We start from the raw sequence: 26,698 nt of genomic DNA on the forward strand, positions 1-26,698 counted from the left end.
AACTAAAGCAAATGGATCTAATAAATGTGAAAAAAAAAACTTCTCAGGAGAACGAAGAATAAAGTTTCCCACCAGCAGTATTTAAATTCACATTTCTACACCTGGCTTCTCGTCTGAAGAACAAAAAAAACCTTAAACATCAGATTTCACAAAATCTCTGTGACTGTCTCGCCTCTGTGGTCTGGCACCCAGTGGTGATCTTTGGTTTCTACATTATCTTTCCTATTTTACTCATCAGATAGCTGCTACAGAAAGCTAGAGGAAAAACTGGAAAGCATGAGGGACTTTTATGAAGGCAGGCGCTCCTCAAAGCCAGGATTCAATAATTGCTTTCCTCTTGTCTCACGCATGTGACAGATGGTGAGGCCACCAGAGGCCTGAAGATGGGAATAATATTGTTGATTAAAAAGAAATATAGGAAACAACATGCAGCTGTTGGCTAAGAGACAGAGGAGGGAAGACGAGAAGAAAGAGGAATGAGAGAAAATAAGAATAGATGGAGCTGGGAAACAAAAAAAAGGGGTGGCAGTAATGACACAATTAAACTTGGCTGGTCCACACACATTCTCACTGGAGGTTGTTTGAACTGCTGATGTGTGAAGTTTGGGAGGGGAGAAAAAAAAAAAAGATGCTTTCACGGTTTTATTCTTGGTGAGTCCTGCGGGACTGGGAGTTGTGTTCCAGATATTTAGAAAAGTTATTCATTTGGTGCACAGACTAGCCGTCAAACATGGACGCCCACCTGCGTACCTTCAGCTGTGTGAGAGAGACGGTCTTTAAGGATATATCTCCTGCTTTGTGTGCATGAGCTTGTAAGTGTGGGGGTAATTGTTTCTTGGAGCTTTTTTTTTTTTTTTGTGCCCGTATCAGGGGAAATTTAACACTTCTAATGGCAAACGCTGATGCTGAGCGCTCCTCCTTTCTCTGCTACGAGCATCAAAGCCCGGAGTCACGCTGCTGAGCCTCTTTTGCATAGACTAATGTAATAATTGTCTTTACGAGACATCTTTCAGAGGATGGAAAACTCAAAGTCACAGCCAGAGATTCGGTCTCTTTCTCCTCAGAGGCCTTTTTTTTGTAATGAAGACAGCACAAAGGTGACGACAAAATGATAAAACAAACGTGTGAATTTCCACATCAGCAGCATGGTTATTTAACACCCATCAGGTATAGCGGTTGTGAAGGTTTCATTGTCACTGCCACCACCAATGAGTTAAAAAGAAGAAACTGCAAATGAACATCTTTTATCCTCCAGATTCCCGCCTAACTGTACACGATTGTAAGGCGATTGTAACGTCCCCGCGACTGCATGAAACCTAAGCTACTGTATTTATCATTTATAGAATAATAAGCATGCACACTGGGCGTCAGCTGTGTTGTGCGTTGACTGGATAAGAAGCAAAATAAGCCAGTGTGATCAGGGGGGGGATCAAGTGAGATTAAAAGATTTAAGGCTCCATTTGCCCATGAATATCTGATGCCTATCTGAGGCGAGAGCCAGTGATCCTCTGTCAGGTCGCCGAGGTGTTGGAGGAAATCTACCTTATCTGCATCTGGCCGCCGCTTATATGAATAATATGCAGACATCCTCTCCTCTGGAAATGTTTTGTTTCTCCTCTGCTCGAGTCAAAATACATATAAGAGATTCATTCAAAAATCAAGCGCTGTTCCATACGGCGGCGCTGCCAAGACAAGCAGAAACCCAACAATTGTTTGGCTCAAGCTGGACATCTGAAAACTTCTCAGCACAACTCCATGCTGGCTCCAGTCAGTAAATAAAAAATCAGTAGCTGGCAATCACGGGCTAATCAAGCTGTGAAATGACCTCAGTCCTGTTTTGATTCTGGAGTGGTCCTGTAAAAAGAAAAAACATGAAGCTTCATCTGGATGACCACAGCAGTAGTTATCCTCCTAAAAACCATCAACCATAGAGCTGCAGAGTTCAGTTCCTCTGACCTTTATTGTTGCCGTTTGGACGCAGTTGGCATAATTATGAAATGATCGTTGCAAAATACTGCCTCACTCAGACAAAATATAGCTCGCACAGAAGTTCCCAAGTCTCCTGTTGTACACTCACTATGTGTATTATTCAAAGTTCATACTGCAGTAAATCACAACGGGAGTATTTGAATTAGAATGAATCCACTGCGTGAGAGCTCCACGGTGCTTGTTTTATTCTAATCTGGCTTAATGTTCATGCAAAAATGTCTATTTTTTTAACGAATAAATGGAAATTAATCCAGATTCCAACCTACTGGGGGTCATAGGTTTTATTTAAGCATTTATTCTCAACACTCTGGGTCAACTTTTGAGAAACAAACACGCAGTAAATGTGTTTCCATCTTCATTGTAAGTAATGAAACCATAAATCTCCTGAAGAGTCTGGCCATATGGAAGATGTGATGTGACAAGTGCTGGCAGTGGGGAACACACCATGACCCTGTACATGCAGCAAAAATGATCTGCTCCAAAAGGCAAGTCATTAAAAGGAGATTTAGACTATTGGTTCCATTTTTTTTATTTTTATTTTTTTTAACGAAAATATTTGGTGTTGTGGCTGTAGCTGAATACGTTTGACAGCTCGTCGTCTTAACGCTGAAGGGAACATGGCATCTCCACATCCCCTCCTGCTGCTCACATTTCCTCTTACTTTAAGCCTACAGTTGTTCTCCTTTACGCAAGTTTTTACTTTTGTAGCCCCCTGGAGTGAGCGAAGACGCAGAGCATTTTGTGTTAAAATTTTTGGGGAGGGACGGAGCGCAGGGATGCGAAGGTAGGTTCCCTCCCCCATGGGTGTGTCCACAGCCGGGAGACCTCAGTCTATCCACCTGCAAAAGCCGCTGTTCCTGCACTACACACTTGAGCGCCGCTGCGCACGGCTGAGCCGCTCGTCTCCAGGAACAACTCTTTTGTTTGTCGCCTCCTTCACTGGAAAATACAGAATCTGTTGATGCGATTTAGAGATCACTTTAAGTTAAAGCGGCTGCGTCAAGTTAATTTAAATCCAAGCTTTGTTTGGCTCTGGGATAATCGCGCAGGATCTGCTGCGGATACACTGATACTCCTGCCCGCGGACACAGGAGCTCCAACAATCTGGGTGGATGGTATTAAACGGTCACCAGCTGTAGCACACTGTTCTCTGGACCTCACTGGAAGGTAAAGCGAGCGTTGCTTTGATGCATGAGTTATAAGTTAGAATGATCATTTGTGGTGTGACAGATGTGCGCTTGAATCAGTAGAAAGCCACATTTGGTGGAGTCGAGCAGGAATAAAACCGGCGCTCCGTGCGCAAGCTCCAAGAAATGGAATATATGCGTATTTGGTAAAGTTTTGTGAAATAATGTGATCCAGAATGTTAGAGATGGATTGTTTTTAGCAATGCACTTCAAGTTGTGTGTATTCTTATTTTTTGGGGTGTCTGTCTAGCGTGTGGGAGGTCATTTTTAATGAGCTATAATCTCAAATACTATTTTGAAATATTGCAAGAGCCAAGAGCAGTGAGTGTGTGTGTGAGTGTCAGAGGCATTGAAAGTTTCTGCTGCATGTGATGCTGTAGCCTTTAAACTAAACTGTAAATGTGGTCCTCAGCTGCTGCTTTTCACTGATAAGGTTTAAAATCCCACGTCCTGTTATAAATGACACGTGGTTCATGTTCATGTCCTCATAACTCAAAGAGCCAGTCAGGCTTTATTTTGGTTAACGGTCTGCTTTGGAGTTCTGCCTTCAGGGCTCAATGTGGAACTTGATCTTAAACCCTGACTGACAGTTTGACCTCAAGACTCTGATCCACGTTTACAACTAGATCAGTGACATGCAGGGATAATTACAGCAAAGTACGCCCTCACTGAAAAATCTTTTATTGTTTCCAAACCCCTTCCAAAGTCACTCCTTAGAAGTTTTCTAGGCTGGCATTAGGCACCGTCCTGCCACCTTACTGATAACTGGGAGAGTTCTGTCTTCTTTTTTTTTATGAGGATTTTATCTTCAGCTCTCTTTGTGGCGGATAACAGCATGTTGTGATTTAATCTGCCATTGTGCGCCAGGCTTCAAGGAGCAGCTCCCCTCGTCACTGGTGGAATTCAGGTCTCGCTGTAGATTTAACAGTGAAAGCTGCTAAACTCTTGACCGTTTGTTTGCAGCTTTCTCAAATGCATTTGGTGGAAAGTGAGGATCTGCAGGGAGAGGGAGAAAGCGGTGGCTTCTTTTGGCTCTCTCAGCTGGAAGGAGACTCGTTTTACACAGTTTCCTTTATAGCGAGCAGAGGCAAACACCAGCAAGAACAATTGTGGGCGTTTAGGAAAGGCATATCACAATGACAGATTCATCAGAACATCCAGAAGCCATGGTGAAAACCAAATTCTGAGCCAGCACACTTCCCATCCAGACTCCCTTACGGTTATGGGTTATGTTGCTTGGCCTATATTACACAACCCATGGCCAAAATCTTTGCCAGAAGCACAGCATAAAACCTGATCCAGTTTTTACCTCAGTGTCTCTCCCCCCCTGCTTGATTCTCTGTATTCTCAGGTTTCAGTGCCATAAAAAAGCAAAGACTACACAATGCAGCAATGTCTATGTTTGATGCTCATCCCTGTCTGTCCCTCAGCTCCTGGACTCTCCTTCTCCTCTGTTAACAAACAGAGGGACAATGTTGTGGGACAAACTGTGCTGGCTGCTGGCCCTGCTGGCCTTATCGTCTGGGGGGCTGCCCCCTTCCAACGAGCCGATGTCCGCTCCCAGAATCTTCCTGTCCTTCAAAGGTAAGGCACTTAAAATAAAGCTGTGACCCACTTTGCTGTGGTTCTCTGCAGGATTTGAATATTGGTGTAACAATTACTCGATCTTGTTCAATAACTGGAGCGGGGTTAGTTATTGGCACCGGCTGAATTCAGGTTCTTGGCAAAGCCCGGCGTTTGTCCCCTCAGTGCTTTACAGTGAGTTTGATTGTGTGATTGTGTACGAGAGGCCTGATGAGAGGGATGAGGAGATGTGCTGCTGATTGTCCTGAGCCATTCAGGGGCCTATAGAGAATATGTCTTCATCTAATCGCCCGGCCGCTATTAGTTCCCCAAACAGGCCTTTGTGTGACCTCAGCTCCCTCCTGAAATCAAGTCAGATTTAACACTTGGCTGGGCGCACACTCAGGGTGCAGATCCAGCATGTTATGAATGCTAGCCAGTGCCACATGAGACCCTGAGTGTGCGTTGAACTGTCCTGTTAAAATAGGTCTCGGCGGTGCAGTCTCCGCCGCTTTCATTCCATTGTCAGCAGTCATTGTGTCGGCGACTGAGGTTTTATAGCACCTGTCTCTGAAGACGGCTTTAATAAGACTCTGTTGAGTTTCGTTGCCTGTCTTTTTATGAGATCACCACACTTCACTTCTCAGCTGTGTGTCTGAAGTTTGTTCAAGTGTGAACATCTGGGAAAATCAAAGGTATCGCAGATGAATAATGCATGCTGCTGTTAAAAATCACACTTGTTATATTGTCGAGTGTTTCTGTAACACTTATATTAAAAAAAACAAAAAAAACAATCCTGAAATATAACAAATGCCTTGTTTGCCTTAATTTGCGTTTCTTCATATCGCGGTTTTCATGCTAAGCTGAGCTGAGGGGCTTTGTCTGCGAAGGTTTCTCAGTCTCGCCTCCTCTGATATTTTGCTTATCTGTTTGTTTTCCCTCCCCTCATCCCTCTCATCCCATCTCTTCCTCTCCGTCTTCTAATCGAGTCGGATTTCACACGCTAATGGTCTCGCGTTTGCTTGCTAGAAAAGAGTTCATTTATTTTCTACTTCTTTTAATTGAGTTCCTTTTTGTTTTTAATTAGTTTTGGAGGTTACTTTATGCCTCACAGAGCAACTTCAGATAGCTGGAGACCAGAAACGCACCTAAGCTGTGCATTTCCTAATTGTATTGGTTTTGCAGCGCGCCGCTGGGAATAACTTGTGTAATGTGCTTTTATTCATTTTTTTATGTGCCGGTGTACTCGAGGAAACACTTGGCTTTAGGCCTCATAACACGCTGCCATGCAAATATAGTTTGGTAAGAGCCTTGTGATGAAATATTCCTGTTGATGTTCTTTCAATTTGATGATAAAGGGAAACAAGTAGACCAGAGCTGCTAATAGAATCAGTTGTGTTTGTGGTACGTTGCTGAATTTCCAGCCGGCCGTGTTTATCCATAAAGGTTACCAGTATCACTTTTCACTGATTATTTGCATTTTATGAAGCTGGCAGAGACGAGTTTTGCTGCGCTTGGCCGAAATCCAAGTTTGTTACCAGAGAACCCACACGTTCTGTCTCTGCGGTTCAAATATTTGCCCTCCATCAAAGCAACAGACAGCGGGTCAAATACAGTACACACATAAAGAAAAGCAAAGAATCTTCTGATATAAATACAGTATTAGGGCTGTGTTTGAGTGGGATTATCTTGGAAACCCATTCTGCATATACTGCCGTTTATTCGTTCTGTCTGGTATTGAGATATTTATTTACACATTTTCCTGAAACTCTCCAAAACTAAAAATCGGATTAAATAATATTAAAAATCACTGTGACATAATGGCTCAAAGACTCCTGCATTTTGGTGCCTAACTCTGACTTTATTGCCTGAGCTGTTTATTTTTGTACGAGTTGTTTCATCACTTCTCTTTCATTCAACTGATTTCTATCACAGTATGTTAATAATACAGGATCTCCATCTTCTAAAGCACAGTAATCCCGTCAGTAAGTTTTCAGTACCAGATCTTGTAGAAGCGGGTTTACAACCTAAACCGCCACCGTAAACCTAAAGCTGATAATTTTGCCTAAAGCAGCTACTGAGTATGTTAGTACAGGCTGAGTTATTAACTGTGATAAGGACCAAGTGAGCAAACAGAGGCTAAGACCAAAGGAATGTCCATTCAAAGCAGATCATCAACCCAGACTTCAAAAGGACTGAGAAATAGCACACACACACACTTAAAAAACACCAGACAGCAATGCATCTCTCAAACCAAACAGCGCATTTTCTCCAAAAAAGGAGAATTTAACCACAGCATCTATTATTCTGCAGCGTAACCCAAAAGTCTAGTCGAGGTTTTGAAAATATTCAGATAAGGTTGTGAGTTCTAACAGAAAAGGTCACGTTTGTGCAGTTATGTAGGTGTATTCTTTCTCCTAAAAGACTGACCGGGACGGGCCCGGATCAGCTGCTGAGAACTCCTATATTTACTTTTAAACAAGGTCTGTAATCACATGCTATTTTAGTGCGCAGGGCTCTGCAAGGTTGTGACCCTTCAAACAGAAGCCAGTCACACCCGAGGTTAACTGCCCTCAAACTGTGGGAGAATGGCACCGTATTAACAAGTAATAGCTTGTTAGGCTAATCCTCAGGCACATTTGAAAGTGTTTAACTTTGTTTTGCTTCGGCCTCTGGAACACCTGGGCGCGAGGTTAGCTCTGGGAAGAGAGCCTGGAGAGAAAAGACAAAGCCAGGCAGTCCTGTAATTGGACTTATTCTCAGGGAGAATCTTAGAGTCGCTGCAGCCTTTGCACTCCCCCCCCTCCAGACGGTCTTCTCGTCCCGCGTAATGGGTCGACGGTTGTCACGCCTCAACAAAGACTTTGCTATCTGCTCATCTCTCCTGACACTTTTCAGGGTTAAGATCAGAAACGGCGACGTGTCCTTCATCTTTTTATTCTCTGAATAATCAGGAGCTGCTACTGAGTTTGAACTTTGTTCTATTTCTGACTCTCCAACAATAGACACTTTCCACAGATTACGTGTTGTGCGCAGATTTATGTACATATGGGAAGAGACTTGTGCCTTCCACATGTTACACCGGTGTGACATTCCTCCATGTAGGTGGTCCTGTGCTGTTGGCAGCTTTTTGTCTTCTCTGGTGAAAGAGAAAGCCGTATTGTAATAACTCTTCTTGACTGGCCATGACATATCACACCTTACCAAAGCAAAGTTTGCACCTCAGCCAACTTGCACACTTCTTATACGAGTCTGACGCTGGAAACCACGCCTTAGCAGTCAATGAGCTGCTGAGATCTTATCCACAGTTAACCTTTCTGGGTCTTAGTTCTAGCCAGGCAAAGTCCAGACAGCCTGCGATTTTTCAGTAGATGTAAAAATCCCACAAATCTCCACCACTCCTCTGCTCGCTGCACCAATTGTCTTGATCTGTCTCCTTCAAACAAAGGCGAGGAGGCTGCATGAAACCACCGTGTTCGATTTGGCTAATCACTGGGGAGATGGCAAACGCATTCAGTCTGCAAGTGTGTCATTCTCATAACCCAGAAACCTTCCTGCTGTTCAGCCACAAAACTAATGTCATTAATTAGCTGTATCATTAGAGCACATTACACATCACAGAGGGTAGTGTTATAATATATTATGTTACATGCATTAATCAGAGATGTTGGACATAATGAGGCATGCATTGCACAGAGAAACATACTGGTACCAGTACAATGTACTCACAGGCCTAATGAATAAATGTTATTATCATCTGTAGTGGAAGGTGCCAGTGGTGTTACTTGTGATAATTGTGTGCCGTATGTGGAGTTTAACTTGCTCAGAAGATGCTGTTCGAATAGATTTTTAGTGCATTTTAAGGACCTTTTGTTGGTATATTTTCTGTAGCTTCACATGAGGAATAAGACAGCTTTGTACTGATTGTCTGATTTGTTGTGCTGCAAACTTTTTTCAATGGTTTTCCTTTGGTTTGCTGTCATTCTATATAGTGCTTTCACAGTAAAACCCTTCTCCACATCACTTCGTCACAGTTATTTGAAACACGTCTGGGTTGGAAAAGGCAGAAATGTTGTGCAAACAGTATCTCTAATTTCTTTGGTCAGTATGGACGAGTAGAAAAAAATGGACTAATTTCCAGCAAATAGCTGTTGTCTTGATTTTTGATGATAAGGGAGCAATGTTTAAGTTATGAGAAGAAAGCAGTGCAGCTAATTAATGCTTCGGAACATAAATGTCACGTGTTCGCCACGTTTCTTTATTTTATTTTTCAGAAACGAGCAGTAAGTAGCAGACGCACCGATCCGCTGGGTAATAATCCTTTTGCCCTGGGTAAAGTTGGCTGTGCAGTATTATCTAATCCACATCCTCTGTGGCCTTCTACCTACCAGCAGTGCATGTTTGCTTCTTTCCCAGCAGATAAACATCATCGGTACATGAGGTTCACAAATTTGTCACAGCCTTTTGCTGTCTCGACCCACATGAAATCCAATTCTGAGAAACTGCAGAACAGCTTTTCTAAACGTCCTTTGGTCATGTTTCTGCTCATGTGTCCACACCACTTGGATGCACTAAACCCTCTTTGTGTGCGACGTCGTACCTGTTGGCAGCCCGCAGTCCAAAATTGCCTCCTTTTTTCCTATTATCTCCATTAGAGAATGTCATGGCACTGGAAATGTTTCCACAAAGTAATGCGCAGTGGCTGTGGCACGCAAGCCCCCAGCAATTATTACAATACTTTCTCTCTAGAGATGCTGCTGCTGCTGCTGCTGGTGGTGGAGGAGGAGGAGTAGGAGTAGAAGGAGGAGGAGGGGACGGGTGGTGCATCCCAGCAACCTCTGCTCTGCAGGATGCATTCTGTCAAACTATGATTATTCAGGAGAGAAAAACAGAAGGCGACAGCTCCAGCGCTAAATATAGTGTCCTTCCTGTCTGTTTCTTTCTCTTTTTATCTCCCTCTCCTCCTCTGCCTCGTCATCCTCCTCCTCCTCCTCCTCCTCTGCCTTTACTCTACACCCTCTCTACTTGCCTGTTGATAAGAGCCTGGCAGTGCGAGCTGAGGGAGGAGAGCGCCCAGTATGCCGCCCACAGCAGGGGCTCACTGTTTTAGCAAAAAGGGGAGAAAGGAGGGGGGTCTCTAAAGTGGCCAGACTTTCCTTGAGATGAAGGAACAACAGTGAGGAAGCAGGGGAGGAGGGGGGGGTCACGTCTTTACTTACCAACATGCTGTAAGTACAGCGCTAAGTTCAGTCTGAGATGCATCTGTGTTGCGTTTAAGCTGTTTTCGCTCTACAAATTGCCGGCGTCCCACGTTTTAATGATATCACAGAGAGTAATGCACATACAAATCACTGCTTCCCATGAAAGGCACTGGATTGAAAAGATTTTTACCCCAATTTAAATATTTCTTTTGAGCTGGCGTGCCGAGCCTAAGCACTTATTAATGCTGGAATCTCCCCCTGTGGTGATTAAAATGCACAACATCCAAATGAAAACGTAATCACCCCGCTATTTATTATTCCTGCTATTAGGCGTTTTAATCATAGATTTAATTATTTGTACTGGGGAGGAGCAGGTCCTCTCAGCCAGCTTCATCAGAATCAACTTATTGAGCAAGCTGAGATGCTCCAAGCGCAGTAAAGGCGACCAACATCTGGGTTGATCGTTTTGCATTTGAATCATTTCCATTCGCCTCAAAACAGCTGGATGAAGCAGGAATGGTTCAGTCACCGGTTCTGCGTGTTATCCACCGTCCACGCCCCTTCTTGTGCAATGATTTAATCACATCAGCTGTTTGTATTGGGTCGCTTAACTTCTGATATTCGACTGATTGCATTTCAACGAGCATATTGATAATAACGTCATGGATTTAATTAGGAAGCCAAAGCACACAACCAAGTGAAGAAAGGAGAGCTCTGGAACTCGGAGGAGGTCAGATTTGCAGCGAAAAGGTGGTAGTCAACGGTGCGAAAACCACTAATGTTAAACTAATAGAGACACAAAAAAGCCTGAAAAAGACAATAAAAGTAGTCAGAGTAGTAGTCTCAGTTTTTATCATGACTACACTGATTCAAATGTAAATGTAGTCATATTTTTGTTATGTGAATGTGTCTGCGGAGAAGTTTTTTTTCCCTCTTTGACACACATGACCCACAAAAATACAGTTACATCATTTTATATGCTTTACATAGCTGTTGAAGAGGCTTTTGGTTTGGGAGTTTAGCATTCTCCTGGTTTTAAATCGGCTGCAAGGTGGCTCGGTGGTTAGCACTGTTGCCTCGCAGCTAGAAGGTCGCTGGTTTGTGTACTGGTTAGGACATCCGGGATCTTTCTCCCCGTGCAGGTTCTCCGGCTTCCTCCCACACAGTCCAGAAACATGTTGAAGTTAATTGGGGATTCTAAATTGTCCGTAGGTGTGAATGTGAGTGTGCTTGGTTGTCTGTCTCTAAGTGTAGCCCTGTGATAGACTGGTTACCTGTCCAACCTTCACCCTGAGTCAGCTGGGATAGACTCCAGCCCCCCATGACCCTAATGGGGATTAAGCGGTGTATAGATAATGGATGGATGGTTTTAAATCAGTGTTCTTTTGTGATAAAACAGGTTATGACAGTCCATTTATTTAAGCATTTATTAATATTAAATTCTTGTGTTGTGAAGAAGCTGCCGTGTCACTGTATTTTAGACACACTATTTATAAATACAACATTCATGACCACGATGAAGTCAGACGACCTCTTCAGAACCCAAAACTAAAATTTTCAAGCTTGAAACTTTCCTAACTAGAATGCTCCGTGGTAGTTGTACTTGACTTGTTCAGCAGGTTCAGTATGAAGCCCTGTCAGTTCTCTGTCTGCTGTGCAAAGGGAGGCAACGCTCAGCAGGGGCTGAGAGACAGACACACTGTGATGGATGTGGGAGTGTGTGTGTAGGTGACTGACAGACAATGTGTAGATCCTGGTGCGTTTGTGTCTCCCTGTCCCTGCTGCAACCAGTTTTTGTAGATCGAAATGTGGCAGACGAGATAAAAATAGATGTAAGCCACAGTGGTACGTCACACTCATGTCTTTTTATTCCCTCGCGTTTGAGGAAAGTGTTTAGTGTGGCCTTTGTAATTGTTTTCTTTTGTGCCTCGAAGCACTTTGTAGAGCCCGTGATTCTTGAGGTGCGATTTTAATCGTTGTTCGGGGCAGATTGTTATGCAGGCAGTGGTGAACCTCTCCACCTGCAGAACAGGGGCAGCAGGGTGGTGGGGGGGAGCTGAGGTTGGAGACGGAGCCAGAGAGCGAGATGCTAATGGCTTTTACCAGTGGTGGCTTTTCTTAAGATTCAAAGTGACAGGGAGGAATGGGAGAGAGAGTCTTTTAATATTCATTTCAAGTCCATGTGGTTATGTCTGCATTGTTTGTTTGTGTGTGTGTGTGTGTGTGTCTGTGTGTGTGGGTGCTCGCATTCTTGCAGAGCATCTTCTGAAAAGAGCTGCTATCTGTGACACCGCTTTGGTTCGGTTGCCATAGCAGCGTCTACCTGTCACTCCTCACAAACTGAATCGGGTTCAAATGATTCTCTCCGCAGAGAAGAGGTGGGATGCAATCACAGCTTTGTGCTTATTTCCCCAGATGTCTGCTGTCTCGCCTGCTCGCAGGAAATCCTCAAGCAAAGCGGCATCGAGTCCTAGCCAAGACAAATGCGGAAAGAAATTTACTAAAACAATCGACTCTGATGATGCCGTGGCGTGATCTTGTGGAGTTGGAATTTAGCGAGCGAATAGATGAAGGATTGATCTCCGGCCGACTGGACGTGCTCTCCAGATGTGTCTGAGGTGTGGGAGCCTCTCGGGGGTTTGCGGCTCTAACTGAAATTAAGGAGACAGCGGGTCAAGGGCACCTCTCCACTTGTTTACCTTAGACAGCTATCATTCATTTTCATTTGTCTGTCAGTGTCGGGATCTTGTTACTGCAGTGTCATTGACCTCTTTCATATGGTGGCCATTTTGACCATGTGGGGTTGTTCTCAGGATGCATACACGGCTGTGTGTTGGTCTGTTTGTTGTGTTTGCATCCAGTGTTATGTGAGTATATGCTGCTGGATTTTTAGCTCCCACAACAAAGGAGTCATATTTTAGTTCTTAGGCTATGAGTCCTTTAATCGCTTCATCCATTAAAAGGAATTGATGGCAACACTTAAAACATTTCTTTAGTTAAATCTTTCAGTCCAGCGATTTCGATTTAACTTTCTCCAAATGCTCTATCACTGCAATTTTCATGAATATTTTAATATTGGATGCATTCATCAAGCAAAAAATACAAAACATTTGCTTTTACCAGCTTCTCAAATGTGCTCCTGGGGCTTAAAATTGCTGTTTACTGGCTTTTTAGATCAAACAACAACTCCATAAAAATACCACACAGAATAGCAACAGTCCAAATATATTTCATCTGAAGTCTCCAAATCACTGGATTGATTTTTTATTTTTTTTGTGTGTGTTTTCAAAGGGTGCTGTGAAGTGTAGCTGCGAGTGCTTGAAGTCTTTTGGCACACAGCATATAAATGACAATCGACTTGCTCTTTCGGGGATCGCGCTCAGAGTTCAGTAACTATGTGAAGAAGGTCACCGGTCTTTGCTTCTTCTCTAGAGGCGGAATAACTCGATAGCAGTCTTTAAATGACCAGTCAATCAGCAGCACCCTAATCCAAGTCAAGCAAAAGCTCTTTGTCCAGCCTTTCCACCCAAATAGCTTCTGTTTGCCTAATTTTAAATCAGTGCAAGTTAAAAATGGACTGTTTGAAGACATCGCCTTGGGCAGTTTTTCTTTTAGCCTTTCTTGGCATTTTAAAGAACAACTGTCCGGCTGTCCTATCAATAATTACAAGTGTGTCTGAAAGTGACTTTGCATTACAAGATACAAGCTGGAGAGTAGCTATTGATGGAGCTTTTCATGTGTCTAAGAGGATTTTTCTGCAGCAATTTCTCTGTAATGTTACCTGAGGTTGACTTGCATGACTACAACCTTGGTCCCACTGCAAAGGCACTGATAGGTTTTATTATTATTATCATCATTTGCAAGTATAATCAGAAACAGAATGGCACAATAAACCAAACTTCTACAGTTGAAATGCTTAAAATGAGAAGTAACAACTGTGAGTGGTGCAAATATCTTTTAAACTTGTCTCGCTCCAGCTCAGACATCTAGAAGAAGGAGTGAGTGAAGACAGAGACGCAGAGAGACAGAGTCCGATAAGGGGCGAGAGAGAAATGAGGACTGTCGGGAAGATGGGCTGAGAGGAGGGAAAATGTGAAGGGAGCAATAGAGCAGAATCCGACGGGGCTCTGAGAGTGCTAATGGACTACAGGGCATCAGTGTCAGGTTTGCTATCTCAGTCAGAGCCTGGATATATGGAGGGATTTGAGAATGAAAAGGAGGAGAGGAGCGTGGGTGCACAAAGGCATACTCAGGACAAATTGTGTGTCTGCTTCCCATTAGCTGTGTGTAAGTGTTAGATGAGACGGTTTGCTTCGGCGAGCAGCCTCCACAGGTCAGCGCCGCGCCGATGCCCCGGCGGTAACCTCGCACCGTAAGGTCCGGCGTTGGAGTCAATGAAAACTGCTGACGTTCTTCACACTTACATATTGTCACACAAATCGTCTTAGGAGGAGTGTTGCAAGCGATTTGGCACGGGGGCACGTTTGGACCGAAGCCCGAAGCGCGTTTCCAACCATACGTCTCTTTGCGGACAACACGAAATAATGAGAGGCCGACTTATACAAATATTTCTTTCTGCGGAGTGTTTATGCGATCAAAGTCTCGCACTTCATCAGTTTGGCAGCGTTTTAATGCTTCCTTTCCTCAGTGAGAGGTCAGAGTTGTTTTTAGGCAGAAGCTGGTCGACCTCAAACACCCACAACCTCGAGGAATTTTTCAGGTGTTGGACTTTTAGTCTATCAAGTCTTTCTGTGTGAGTGTGAGTGTGTGTGTGCGCGTTGGATGAAGGCCAAGTAGCTTTCTATGTGATTATGGCAGAAACGAGGCCTGTGGTTGAGCCTGCCCATGATCCTGTGGGAGGCTGCACTACTGGTGTATTGGATTGGATTAAAAAAGCCGGAACATTCCTCCTTCTCCTCCTTCTCAGAGCTGTGTTTCATCATTTAGTTAGTACCCCCCTCTCCCACTTTCATATTCTCTGCATACGTTCTCCCTGCGTGATGCACAACTGGTGAAAACTGAGCCTCCGTCAGATGCTAACGTCGTTACAGGAGGCTACCTTCCAAGTTTGAGATGTAAAGCTTGGTAAATAGCAAAGCCCTCCTTGTCAGATTGATTTCGCTTGAATCGGATTTGTATTCCCCGTGTTCCATTAGCCGCTGTGGCTTCGGGCGAGTAATGCCTCGAGTTTGAAGGTCAGACCTCAGAGTGAGATCACGCCTGTGTGGCGGAGAAACCCCCCTGAACCCACCTCGTCCTGGGAGAACAACAGAGAGGAGCCGGGCGGCGGAGGAGGGAGGGCACAATGTGGTGGAACATGAGGTTTCCAAGCCTTGTTTTCTGAGTTCGTACACTGATAATGTGCTGATTGTGGAGGGGAGGAGATGGCCTCTCATCCCTAATCATTGTGGCGGTTGCATTGACGTGATGCCAAGATTTTCTTCATGCCTGCCCCGTTCACGCCTCCGTGCCTCCGAGCTTTGTTGGTCAGCCCTGTTCTCAGGAACCTTCTCTAGGTGTCCCTAATGGTATGTTGGCAGTGTTGTCCGTGGCATCTGTGCCATATGTGTGTGTGTCTGTGTCGCTGCATACATATGTATGAATGAGAAATCGGAGTAAGGGCCTCCTATGTTGCTGTTGTTATTGTTGTTGTTGGTGTCGACGCCTCACTCATCCCCGTGAATGGACTGCTTGGTCTCAATAGAAGAGGGGCGTTTGTGTGGGTTGGGTCCATCATTCATTTACTTCATTCATGTCCCCGGGGAAGCGGAGGGGGAGTGGCATACAACATTGGCACGGCATTAATGCTCAAAGCATCTCTGTCTGTCCTTTGCCTTCCTCCGCTCGCTCTCTTCCTCTCTCTGTCTCTCATCATTCTCGTCTCTCACTTTTCCTCCTCTTGGCACTAATGGCGCAACAGTCATCACTCAAAGCTTGGCTATGATCCTGGGCTTTCATGTTCTGTAGGATTTCATGTTAGATGAATTGATGCTCCTCTGGACCTTTTGCTTCAGCGCACTACAATGATGGAAGACCACAGACAGCCTTTCACAGAGCTTATAAGAAGCAGCACCTCCTGGCACAAACACAGAGGCACAAACTTTTTTTCCCCTCCATGGCTGACAGATCTAGTTTTAATGTGGGCCGAGAATCCGACAGAGGAAACAAAAAAAATGTCTTTTGACACTGGGAAGATCTCCAATCCAAATGACGCTTTGTTCAAGTGTAATTGCATTTAGGAAGTATAGGATGCTTGGAATTCATTAGTCTATGGCTTTGATTATTCCAGTGTCATTAACAAACAGGATTGGTGCACAGCGTGAAATTTACCTTTTCACCGCCGTGGCTGGATTACACTGTCCCATTAAACCATCTATGCATGATTAATTAGTCACAAATCATTGCAAAGCATTATGAGCAAATTAGGCCGTAGACACGACGGGAACATCGCATTTATTTCAGCTCCTACGCTACGCTGCGTGCTGTAGTGTTTCACTGAATTACCGTGTATTTTGTGTCAGTAGAAGCTGAAAAATGTTGTTTTATGCAAAGCATGTGCAAACAAGCTCAAGTCCCACAGATTAGTCTGCCTTTGGACAAGCTCTAGTCATGCTGCTGGGGTTGGTTCTTGACAAACGTATATATTCTCGTGCCCGGCATCATGCACAGCAGCATTTTCAGGTACGTCAGGTGTGGAGTTACCTCAGTTTTTTATCATTTGCAGGGCCTAAACTACTGCTATTTGAAAGAGTTTTTCAAGTTTTAAAAAAGCTCCATGAGGAAGATGGCTGGGTGTTGGCAGACTAAGTCACAGACCTTTCATCCAGGAGGTTTGATTATTGTGTTGGACTACGTTTTTACACATTTCCACTTGCTGCTTACACTCACTGGTTAAATTTAAGGCACCAAAACATGGTTACTTTTACACCTTTTCACAAAACTGAGCACACGTCGCAAGGCAAACCTGTCAGTGACAGTGATGACACCAGCAGGAAACATTTGGCTACAGACTCGTGGCATCTGTTTGTGGCATTTGTGGAGTTTTATAAGTCTTTCAAACTACTCTGCACGTTGAAAAAGGATGCTCCAGGGTGTGAAGTGCACCCAATGTGACGCCAAGAGGTCCTAGCAAAGTGATTGTATGTGACAAGGAGTGAGACAAAGTCAGTTTTGTTGAAGATAGTTCAATGCTGTACCGCTAAACTCCAAAATCTAAATGTTCATTGTGTTTTCTGTACAATACACAAAATCTGAATAATATAGCGTGACTTGCTGAGAAGTATATTTTCCACTTATGTCAGAACCTGCTTTCTAAAAATTTTCTATGTGCTACGAGTGTCTAATATCAGCAGAGACTGGATCATTTCTTCAACACCTCTGAAAGCAGTCCTGGTATTTATAAAGGTTATCTCAACCCTAAACTTACTCTAATCCTTTTTCAATAAACTCGCGGGATAATTCATCAGTCTGCAAAAGAACATAAACTCCTAAGATGAGGAAATGGAGATAACTTCTGGCCTCCTCTACAGAAGAAATGTCACCCTTTAACCACCCTGTTCCATCATGGGGCTTTATACACTTTTGGTATTGCAGTAGCCGTCTGGCCGTGAACACCTTTGGGCACATTCAGTATCTATCGCTTTGTTGCTGGAAATGTATTTTACCGATTGCACGACAATCAAAAGATCATTTCTCAGCACTCCCAAGTCGTTCTTCTGCGAATGTTGCGAAACATTCATTCGTTCTTGAGATGATCATAACCAGACTGCTGGAAAAGCTACAAGAGGAAAATATGGCAAGCTGCAAACAAACAAGCCCCAAATGTAGTCCAAAAAAAAAAAAAAGTAACTTGTCTGCTGCTCAGATCTGATGAATGAAAAACAGATAATGAAGATAGGAGAAGGGAGTGTGAGAGAGGATGAGAGAGGCAGCTCATAAAAGAAAAAAGCCTCTCTCCATTCCTGGTGGGGAGCAGGCCATGTTTGGGTGCCTTATCAGTGCAGAGCGGATGGCTAAGCGCTGATTTATGACAAGGTATGACAGTGTAAGATAAGAGGGCTTTTTAGCCTCCATGTGTCTGTGCAATCACCGGCCTCCTTCAACGCCCAACGTGAGGACGGATGGAGGGTGGCTGTGACCAAGATTTCCAACTGTCACGCATGTTCCCTTCCTCCAGCTGATAAGACTCCTGCCTTCCGTTCAATTTTCTGCCTCTCTTTTTATATGTATCACTATCTTTCTCGATTGCACAGGTACTTCCAACTAACACTTTCTTTTGTAAAACGCTGCAGATGTTGTCGAATGTTGCGACGTGCCAACCTGCACCCGGCTAGCTCCTCCGGATTTCTGAAAGTATAAAACTCGTATGCAGGCGGAGGCTTTGTGTGTTGACTGTTTTAAGTGGTGAAGAGGTCATTTCAACATTTCTTATCTGTCTCTGCTGCACACTCAATCTCACTGAGCAGAACCGCCAACAAAAACATACCAGAGGAGGCTTCACCATTTTCTAAATCGCTGTCTTTTTGTTCCACTGGTTGAATGTAATTGATAAAGCCAGGAATCAGAACAGGGAGTTTGTCTCTTTTGCCCCACTTCATGCCTGGACTGCAGTGTAGTATTAACATGAAGGGTTTATGTGACAGACAAGCGATCTTGTGTCACGTCTTTAATCCACTCTGAACGCTCCTCAGGTTTGTTATTTCCAGCTAATTTTTTTCTGCAAAACCTCGCTGTTTAACATCGCAATTTAATTTTATATTAATATGAATCTGACACCACGTCTTCTCCTCAGCGCCGCTAAGCAGACATCCTCTGAATTGCTGACCCGTGTGGTCACGGGGTGAGAAAAAGGCCACGGGGGTCACGGGGTAGGATGTCCCAGCTGTCTATCAAACATGAAAGCCGCCAAATTAACAGGCGCTGGTGTTTTAAAAAGGTGAGGCCGAGTGTCAGCGAGAGAAGTAAAGGAGGGAGGAAAAAAAAAAAAAGGCCATGGATTACACAGACAGACAGTAATCTATAGGTCTGTCAGCCTCGTCACTCCGCCTGACCTTGGGTAGCTTTACTTTAATTGCGGGGTTGGATAAGAGAGCGGGGCCCAACTTTAGCAGACAATTCACATCATCCATTAAAGATGTAATGGCTGCCAACATGTTTCATCTTGAATGACATTTTTTCGCTTTCAAAGCACATATTTAACCTATTGGAATGTAAATGATCATTTTCAGCCTGTAATTATTTTCAAGCGAAGCCCCTTCATTTTCGAATGATTCAGGCCGTTCGTGTTGGGAAGGATCACAACATGCAGCATTCCTCTGCTCACGTACTGAAGTTAGCTTTGTCAGAGGATGCTTGGGCAAAAGTCTGATTGCAATGAGGTTTTCTACGAGATGAATTCACCGCCTGTCTTCTGCAATTGTCTGAAATATGTCGCACTTTGAATTACCACTTTCATAATCTAGTATTTTTGCCGTTTTATGGTCACTTAGAGATGGATGTATAAGTTAAAAGATGCAACTATTTCCATAACAATGTCCTATAGCATTCCCACTGTCTGCCTCCCCTCCCCCCCACTTCTTCTCATTTTGCCACAACTGCCCCCCCTCCCCTCCATTCTCACTACCGCCACGTCCATCATACAAGCACTAAGAAAAAAAAATGAATGCCCTTGACTGACGGTCATCATCCCCCACTTTGTTTTCTCCGCTCATCTCCTCTCATTTATACTGAGCAGACAGACGGACAGCGAATGGACAAGTTAACATGGACGCTCTTTCACTCGCACCATCCAGTCAGCTAATTCTCCCCAGTTGGTCTCCCCTGCTTTCCTTTTCTTCCCGCCGCTCTCACCAAACTTTCCTGCTGGTTTTCATTGAACGTTGGAATCGCGTCTCCCTCTGCGTGTGCTGCATTGCGTGGATGTGAGGCTGAAATAAATTGTCTTGCTCTAAAATACAAAACCGGTTACTGATTTAAAAAAAGAAGAAGACGAACACAAGACGGTTGATGAAAAGAGGCAGTGGGGATGCTGGACGTACTGATGTTGCCTGCAGACAGAATATCAGTTTGTCTGAAGTTGTTGCAGAAGGAGAAGGCTGCTGGACGTTTCACACAGACATATGCCGCCTCTAACCCTTTCTATAGAGGATCCAGTTACTGCGATCCATGAAATATAACTCTAGAAAATAACTCTGTACATTTTTGGGGCTCAACAGCTCTCACCCAAACCATAAGAAGAAGAAGAGATAATATTGTTCCTATACACTCCTCCCAAGTAATAACAGCTCAGGTGTTGCCTCTAATAACTTGTCGGGGAATATCTGTGTGTTTGTTTGAGAATATACTCAAGGACTGTCTGTGTGTTTTCCTCGTTAATTTGTTTTCCTTATTCAAGCCTGTTGTTGCAGGGCTTAAAAGACGGGGAGACGGAGGCTTTCTCCGAGTGTAATTATCTTCAGAATTATCCGCTGAGGTCAACGCCGTATTGATCTGCTGGCTGACCGTTGCACAGTCGGGCCACTAATGGAATGGATTACTGAAGGAATGCTGGGTTTGATCCGTGTGCAGAAGAACGTGTCTGGAGGGAGCGCGCTTTGAAAAATCTTGACCTTTGTAGAGGTGTCAAGCAACTATGACTTCTTGTGGCAGCTGCATGACTAAATATTTATCTTTTATTGCTTATCCCTGTAATATTGGAAGCAAATAATTCAGAGGAACAAGATTTATGGCCATGCTCGTGGCACTGTGCGACCAGCTAACATGGACACACTGCTAGCACATATATGTTCACCACGTCCATCGTCTTATTTTACCATTTAGTACCAAATAAAAGGCACAGTTTGGAGGTATTTGGTCATACATAAGTGAGAAATAAATAGAACCAGAGTTATTATAATCCATCCTGACACAGACGTGCAATTTCATGACAGCTGAGCCAATAGTTGTTGAAAAGTACCACTAAAAAAAAAATGTGCTCGGAGGGGATATTCCACTTGTGAGTTCATTTCAACTCGAAGAAGTTTCCACGTCTACCGCCTCCGCCTTTGTAGGAGATTTCCTTCCTTGTTTTCGCAGCACAAAGCCTGTCAGACAAATGAGCACGTCCTCGCTGCAGGCCCCAACTCCCGACACCCCGTCTGAGGACCACGCCGCACTGCTCAACAACCAGCCGCCCGATTGTCGAGTATTATCTGGTTGTCCCTCGCCTGTCATACGGCATTAGTGCACAAGGCCCGACTCGGGATCTGTGCTGACACGTACCTGGTTGGGGGTGACCCTGCCTTTGTCCGGCAGTGACGCGGGGTCAAGTGGGTGCATGCAGCAGCAGGGTCTGCAGCATTATGTTGACCGTGCGGAGGCAGATGGGGATTCTGGCGCTCCCCCTGTTAGTGGGTTGTTGTGTGATGAATTCACAGATGTCGATGACCCTGAAGCTCAACCCGCTGCCCTGTCTGCCAATTTAAGACTGAGGCCAGTTTTGTAGTCACTTGACAGACCTCAAATCTGTCATCATCCCATTTCACACCTGATACAAGCTCGACACCGTTCTAAGCAATGCAGCGCGATGTGAGTCACCACGAGCAGGCTCCACTGAAGCTTTTTTTTTTTGGTGCTTTTCTATCCACTTGTATTAGTGTATGTTTTGAATTCCTGCTTTAAGAATGAGGCACAAAAAAGACCTCAAAAAGTTTTGTCACTTGGCTAAGGTCAAAAAAACTGTGTCTCCCCAGGTGGTTTCGTAGTCTAGGACACGCACTATACCCCCAGTCAACTCCAGCCAGAGACCTTTGTTGCTTCCCGTCCCGGTTTCTGTCTCCAGGGTAGCTGACAAAAACGCCGCATGATGTTTGTGGACAGAGGCGACACAGTCATTCATTAAAATATTATAAATGCCATCTTAGCTGGGAAGCCGCAGTGAAATCCCATCATGTGTTTGAGTAATTATGCAAAACACAAGCCAATGGAACCACATAGCATTTTAGTGGTTTCTTAGAAATTTGCTCCAAACAACTGTAGGATCCACCATGAAAGCATAATCTCATTAGACGTGGCACATGACAGCCCTCTTTATTCAAGAGTTAAATGCCTTTTTTTTTAAAGGGTGAAGCCTGACGGTCGTAGCAAAAATACATCATCACTGCACGCATTTCCCGCATCGCCCTGCTTCTTCCACCTGTGGCATGCTGGGTGCCAAAGAAAGGAGGGAATGAATCAACAGGAAAAAAAAAAAAAAAGCATCTGTTATCTCAGCGGACTGGTATGCAGACAGAGGCTAGTGGATGCTGGCAGGATCAGACAAGCCAAGAAAAAGGAAAGGTGTCAGAGGAAGCTTGATGACAAATGAAAACAGCATTAACCAGGCATGATTGAAGATAGATAGGGATGCTTTGGAGAATCCACATCACGGTCTGGAGGAAACGCTCTGCCTGTGGAGGGTGATGGAAGATGATGAATGATCTGTAGATATTTGTTTCCTCATCACTCCTCGGTGGGAGATAATTCAGTTTTATTTTGCGAAGTAGAGGAAGCATCATTTCGGTTATCTGGCTTTGGCCATCGTCTGAGGATCGTCAAAATGAATGGTTGGCTAAGATGATTAAAAAGAAGAAAATGTTTTGGCCCGTTTAGTGTAAGAGGATTTCACGGAGGATTGAACCCTGACATGTTAAAGTACAGCAGGTTCTCTTTTGGCGATTTTCATGCATCACTTTCTAGGAAGGGAAGAACCCAGCAAATCCTTTACATTACATGAAAGCACACATCATTTGTGCTTTTTCAGATTGAGAACGCAGCGCCAGAGTCGGTGCTTTACACGCAAGCTACTGTTAAAAATCCATTTCCCATCGGACACCGATATGGTAATATGTTCTGTCAATGCACAAAAACAGTTCATGGATAAGAAGTGCAGTTTCCACAGTCGGTCTCCTGAGACTTCCTACCCACTCTGACCTCTCTCTTCTGTGGCCTTTGTGACTTTTGAACAATGTCGCACTATTTCCTCCTCGAGCCCCGCAGGACAAGAGCTGTAATTCACAAGACATTTTCGTCACTTGAATGTAAACGTTTGGGACCTGAAACAACTGTTGTTTTCCTCGGGGTGGACTGTGTGTCCACCGTAAATTCTACATCGGCACAGCCTTAGCATCCCTGACGGACTGTTCATTCCTTTTCCATCTGCACCAGGATCACCAGGTTACAGTTTCTTCCTCAAAGCTTCTCTTCTATCATTGTTTGAACTGGATCTGAACTGCCCACCAGCACACACTCCACCTAATGCAGCTGTTCCATGAATTATTTGGTTAAACATGTGGCGATGAGCGAAAGCCAGCAGAGAGCATCTCCTCGGTTCTGTAGTAAGATGCTTATAAAAATGTCGCATGCAGTCCCTTAAATGTGTTTGCTGTTTGCAATAAAGGAATATATTTATCCTGTTGACTACAAGCTCTCGGTAAACATGACTTTGAGGAACTCTCGCCTCCTCTCTCTCCCCTCTTTTTTTCTACCTAAGCTGGCAGCTGAGATCTTAATCAGGGTTTTTGTGTATTTGGGCACACAATCAGGGCGTTTTTGTCCTCACTCCAACTCCTGATTAGAATTGAAGAGACTCCGTGTGCCTTTGTGAGCCTCTTTTTTTTTTTTTTGCCCCTCAAGCAGCAGTGGAGGGGATCTCAGCCTCTTTCTCGCTGTGTTTGGCTGCACAGAGGAGCTCTCTTAGAGTTCGACTCAGAGTTTCCATGGCTCTCTCCGGCCGGCTTTGATAAATGGAAGTTCTTAGGTTCGCTGTCAGGCTCCTCTACCCCCGGGACTCCTCCCTCCATTCTCACTCCTCTACCACCACATTTGCTGTTGTGGGTGAAAAATGACCGCGGGGAATGGAGTGGGTTCCTGGTGCTGGACTGGAGAGTGGAACACCCAGAGAGGGTAGAGGTGGCTGTTGCCCCCAGTGGAGCCTGAATCAACACTTGCTGCTAATGGTCCCTCTAAATTTACCTTCTAATTACCCCCCTCTTATTGCCCCCAGCTAGCAGCACACTGACCATGACCTTGAAGCAAAAAAGAAATGCTAAAAGTCACGCTGGTTAAAATAATAGCAATAAGAGATCTATTGACAGCTTGGCTCAGGAAAGCTGCAGATTTTTGAAAAGCATCAAAAGAGCTATAAATAGGAATGAGGAGATTCCTTTGAGACAACGGTGTACATCTGGCTCTGTGTTGGTGCAGCTGACGGAGAGGGAGAGTATTTGTTCTAAGTGCCAGGTCAGAGGTCAGCCAGGGAGAGGAGGATTTCTCCCTCATTCACACCCGCTCCGTCTCATTATTCAGCCCTTTCCAAAATCCCTCTAAAGTGCGTTGTCACCACTGACCGCCGCCGCCGCCACCCCTGCGAGCGACAGCGCAGCTACAACAACAAACACAGCTTCGTCATCATTACAGCGGCTTGCAGCATCAGCATGACCTCCCTCCCACGCGTATGTACACACATAAACATTGGTGCATGCAAAGGGCGGCCACGAGCCCAAACAGAGGCTTGGGTTAGTAACCAAAGTAAGGAGCCAACCAGTGATGTTCATGGTCTCTAAAGTCCAGAGATCAGTGTTGCAGACCTGCACGCTGCTTCCTTTTAACGTGTGACAAGCATGACATTTCATTCCTGTGAAAATACGACAGTATGCTGGAGAAAGTGTCATTTATGATTTATCTGGTTTAGGCTATTCTTGATCATGTGTAACAGAGCATCAAATGGGATTATTAGAGTTTTATGAAGAGAAACATGTTGTCTCCTAACGGTATAGGATTTTAAGTAATTATTTATATTGTTAAATATTCATTAATCTTATCTTGTGGTTTATAAAATGCCAGAAAGTGTTCGAAAACACTAAAAAAGCTGATATGTTTCAATTAACCAAACAGTCCTTTCAATAATAGTTAATTATTATTCATAGTACAACCAGGTCATTTGTGGGGGGTTTTCCCACAAAAATTACCCAATCAGCAACTATTATTTATAACCCATTACATTTCTGTTGATTAGCGAATCAGTTAATCAGCTGTGTTGGTTCATTAAAGTCTCTGCTCCCCCTTTTCGTTTGTTAGGAGGTGTAATTTCCCATCTCTGCCTGTTTCTGCTCTCTGCAAACATCCCGCCCCAGCATCATCATGACCACCCAGCTCCAAGACCAGCTTTCACCTCAGACCCCTCATGTCCTTTAACCTTTCACCTGCGGCCCAGCAAAGCTGTGGAGGGGCAGCTGTTCATGGCAGCTAACACAGAGAAAGTCCAGTGTTCTGGTCCGACACCCACCTCAGGCTTTTGTATTGGGTAGTCTTTCTTTTTTCATATGTATATCCAAAGAATTATGCAAAAAAAAAAAAAAAAAAAAGTCTTAAAAATATCTTGGTTTTTTTCGAAATTGTTAGAAAAAGTTAGCAGTGATAGAATTACATATGAAAGACAAATCAAACATCTTGCACGGTCCTCTGTCTGCCTGTAATCCCCCCAGTCCCTGTCCAGACTGTGACATGCAGCTATCGTATAACATGAATTTAATGAAGGTCAGATTTGCAGATCGGAGACAGAGAAACTAAATGACCTTCGCTGTCAGTTGAAGCAGATCTTCCTTCTTCTCCCTTGTGCTTTAATTAACCTTCTCTGTCATCTCAAACTGCAGAAATAGATTTGTTATAATCTCTCATTTTCACTCAGGAAGTGAACTCACTACTTTAATCAATCGTTCCCTGCTTTCGATTTGAGCGGCGGGAGACAGGTGTCCCTGATTTGATGTGAGGATCAGAGAGCTCTACTTCTACGAACACACCTACACACACACACACACACACACACAGGGTGTATCAGTGGCAGACAAGCGTGAAGAGCATCTGTGTGACAGCATCCGGAAGCTCAGAGATAAGACGTAATCTGGTGCCAATTATTTCTCCTTGACAGGCGCAGGTAAGCAGCAATCAGCTCCACTGACATGTGTTCTGAGTCAATAGTCCTAACCCCAATGGGTGGTGAGAGGCTGATTATGAGGTGCTGAGCGGAGGCAAATACGAAAGGCAAACACTGCGACAGGTTGAGCTGATAAGGCCTCCCGCTGCTGCTCAGCCTCTCTGATATCCGCGGTGACCTCTCCATCCTGCGCTCTCACACACAAAGATACTAGCAGACGTTCAATATTCACTTAGGAGTCACACTAAATAACACACGGAGGCTTGAAATCTGTGATTGCCTGCAGCTACAAATCCCCAGAAGATTAAATTGTTCCTCAAAAATGATCCGTACGACCACGAGGACTGTTCTGATCCGCCACCTCTGTGGCTGAGGTTTGCTCACATTTACTTAAAACTTTTTCGTTGAGCGAGTTAACATTTTGGAAACTTCACTTTGCTGCCAAGAGTCAGATGAGATGATTGATAAACTGCCGCTCGTGTCTACACCTGGTTCAAAATGCTGCTGCCAGGATTATCACCGGTACAAGAAGACAAGATCATACAAGTCCAATACTGGCCTTACTGCATTCGATCGACTCACTTTTTTGTTGTTGGGTTGATTTTATAATTTTAATTTTTAACTTTAAAGGCTTTACACGACTGAACCACAGCAAGGATCCACTAACTAGATTAGATCTGATAAACCTGTTTTTAAATCTCTTTTTTGGGGGGAGAGTATTGATGTAAGCCCTTTTAATTGTTCTCTAACTTTATTACAAACTGCCATATAAATAAATCTTATTACTATTGTGTGTGAAGTTAGAGGTG

At 44.2% G+C, this 26,698-nt stretch overlaps 1 protein-coding gene across 1 annotated transcript in view; it reads left to right on the forward strand.

Moving 5' to 3' along the window:
- The first annotated feature begins 2,845 nt into the window (after nt 1–2,845).
- LOC103360486 (semaphorin-3F-like) overlaps nt 2,846–26,698 on the forward strand; it is a 51,189-nt gene continuing 27,336 nt past the window's right edge. Inside the window, 3 exon segments of the mRNA XM_008286261.1 lie at nt 2,846–3,097; nt 3,100–3,156; nt 4,607–4,760. Coding sequence (XP_008284483.1) covers nt 2,951–3,097; nt 3,100–3,156; nt 4,607–4,760 — 358 coding nt within the window. The 5' untranslated portion in view covers nt 2,846–2,950.

The sequence above is a fragment of the Stegastes partitus genome, unplaced genomic scaffold, assembly GCF_000690725.1.
Source record: "Stegastes partitus isolate 25-593 unplaced genomic scaffold, Stegastes_partitus-1.0.2 Scaffold10, whole genome shotgun sequence".
Taxonomy (NCBI): Eukaryota; Metazoa; Chordata; class Actinopteri; family Pomacentridae; genus Stegastes; species Stegastes partitus.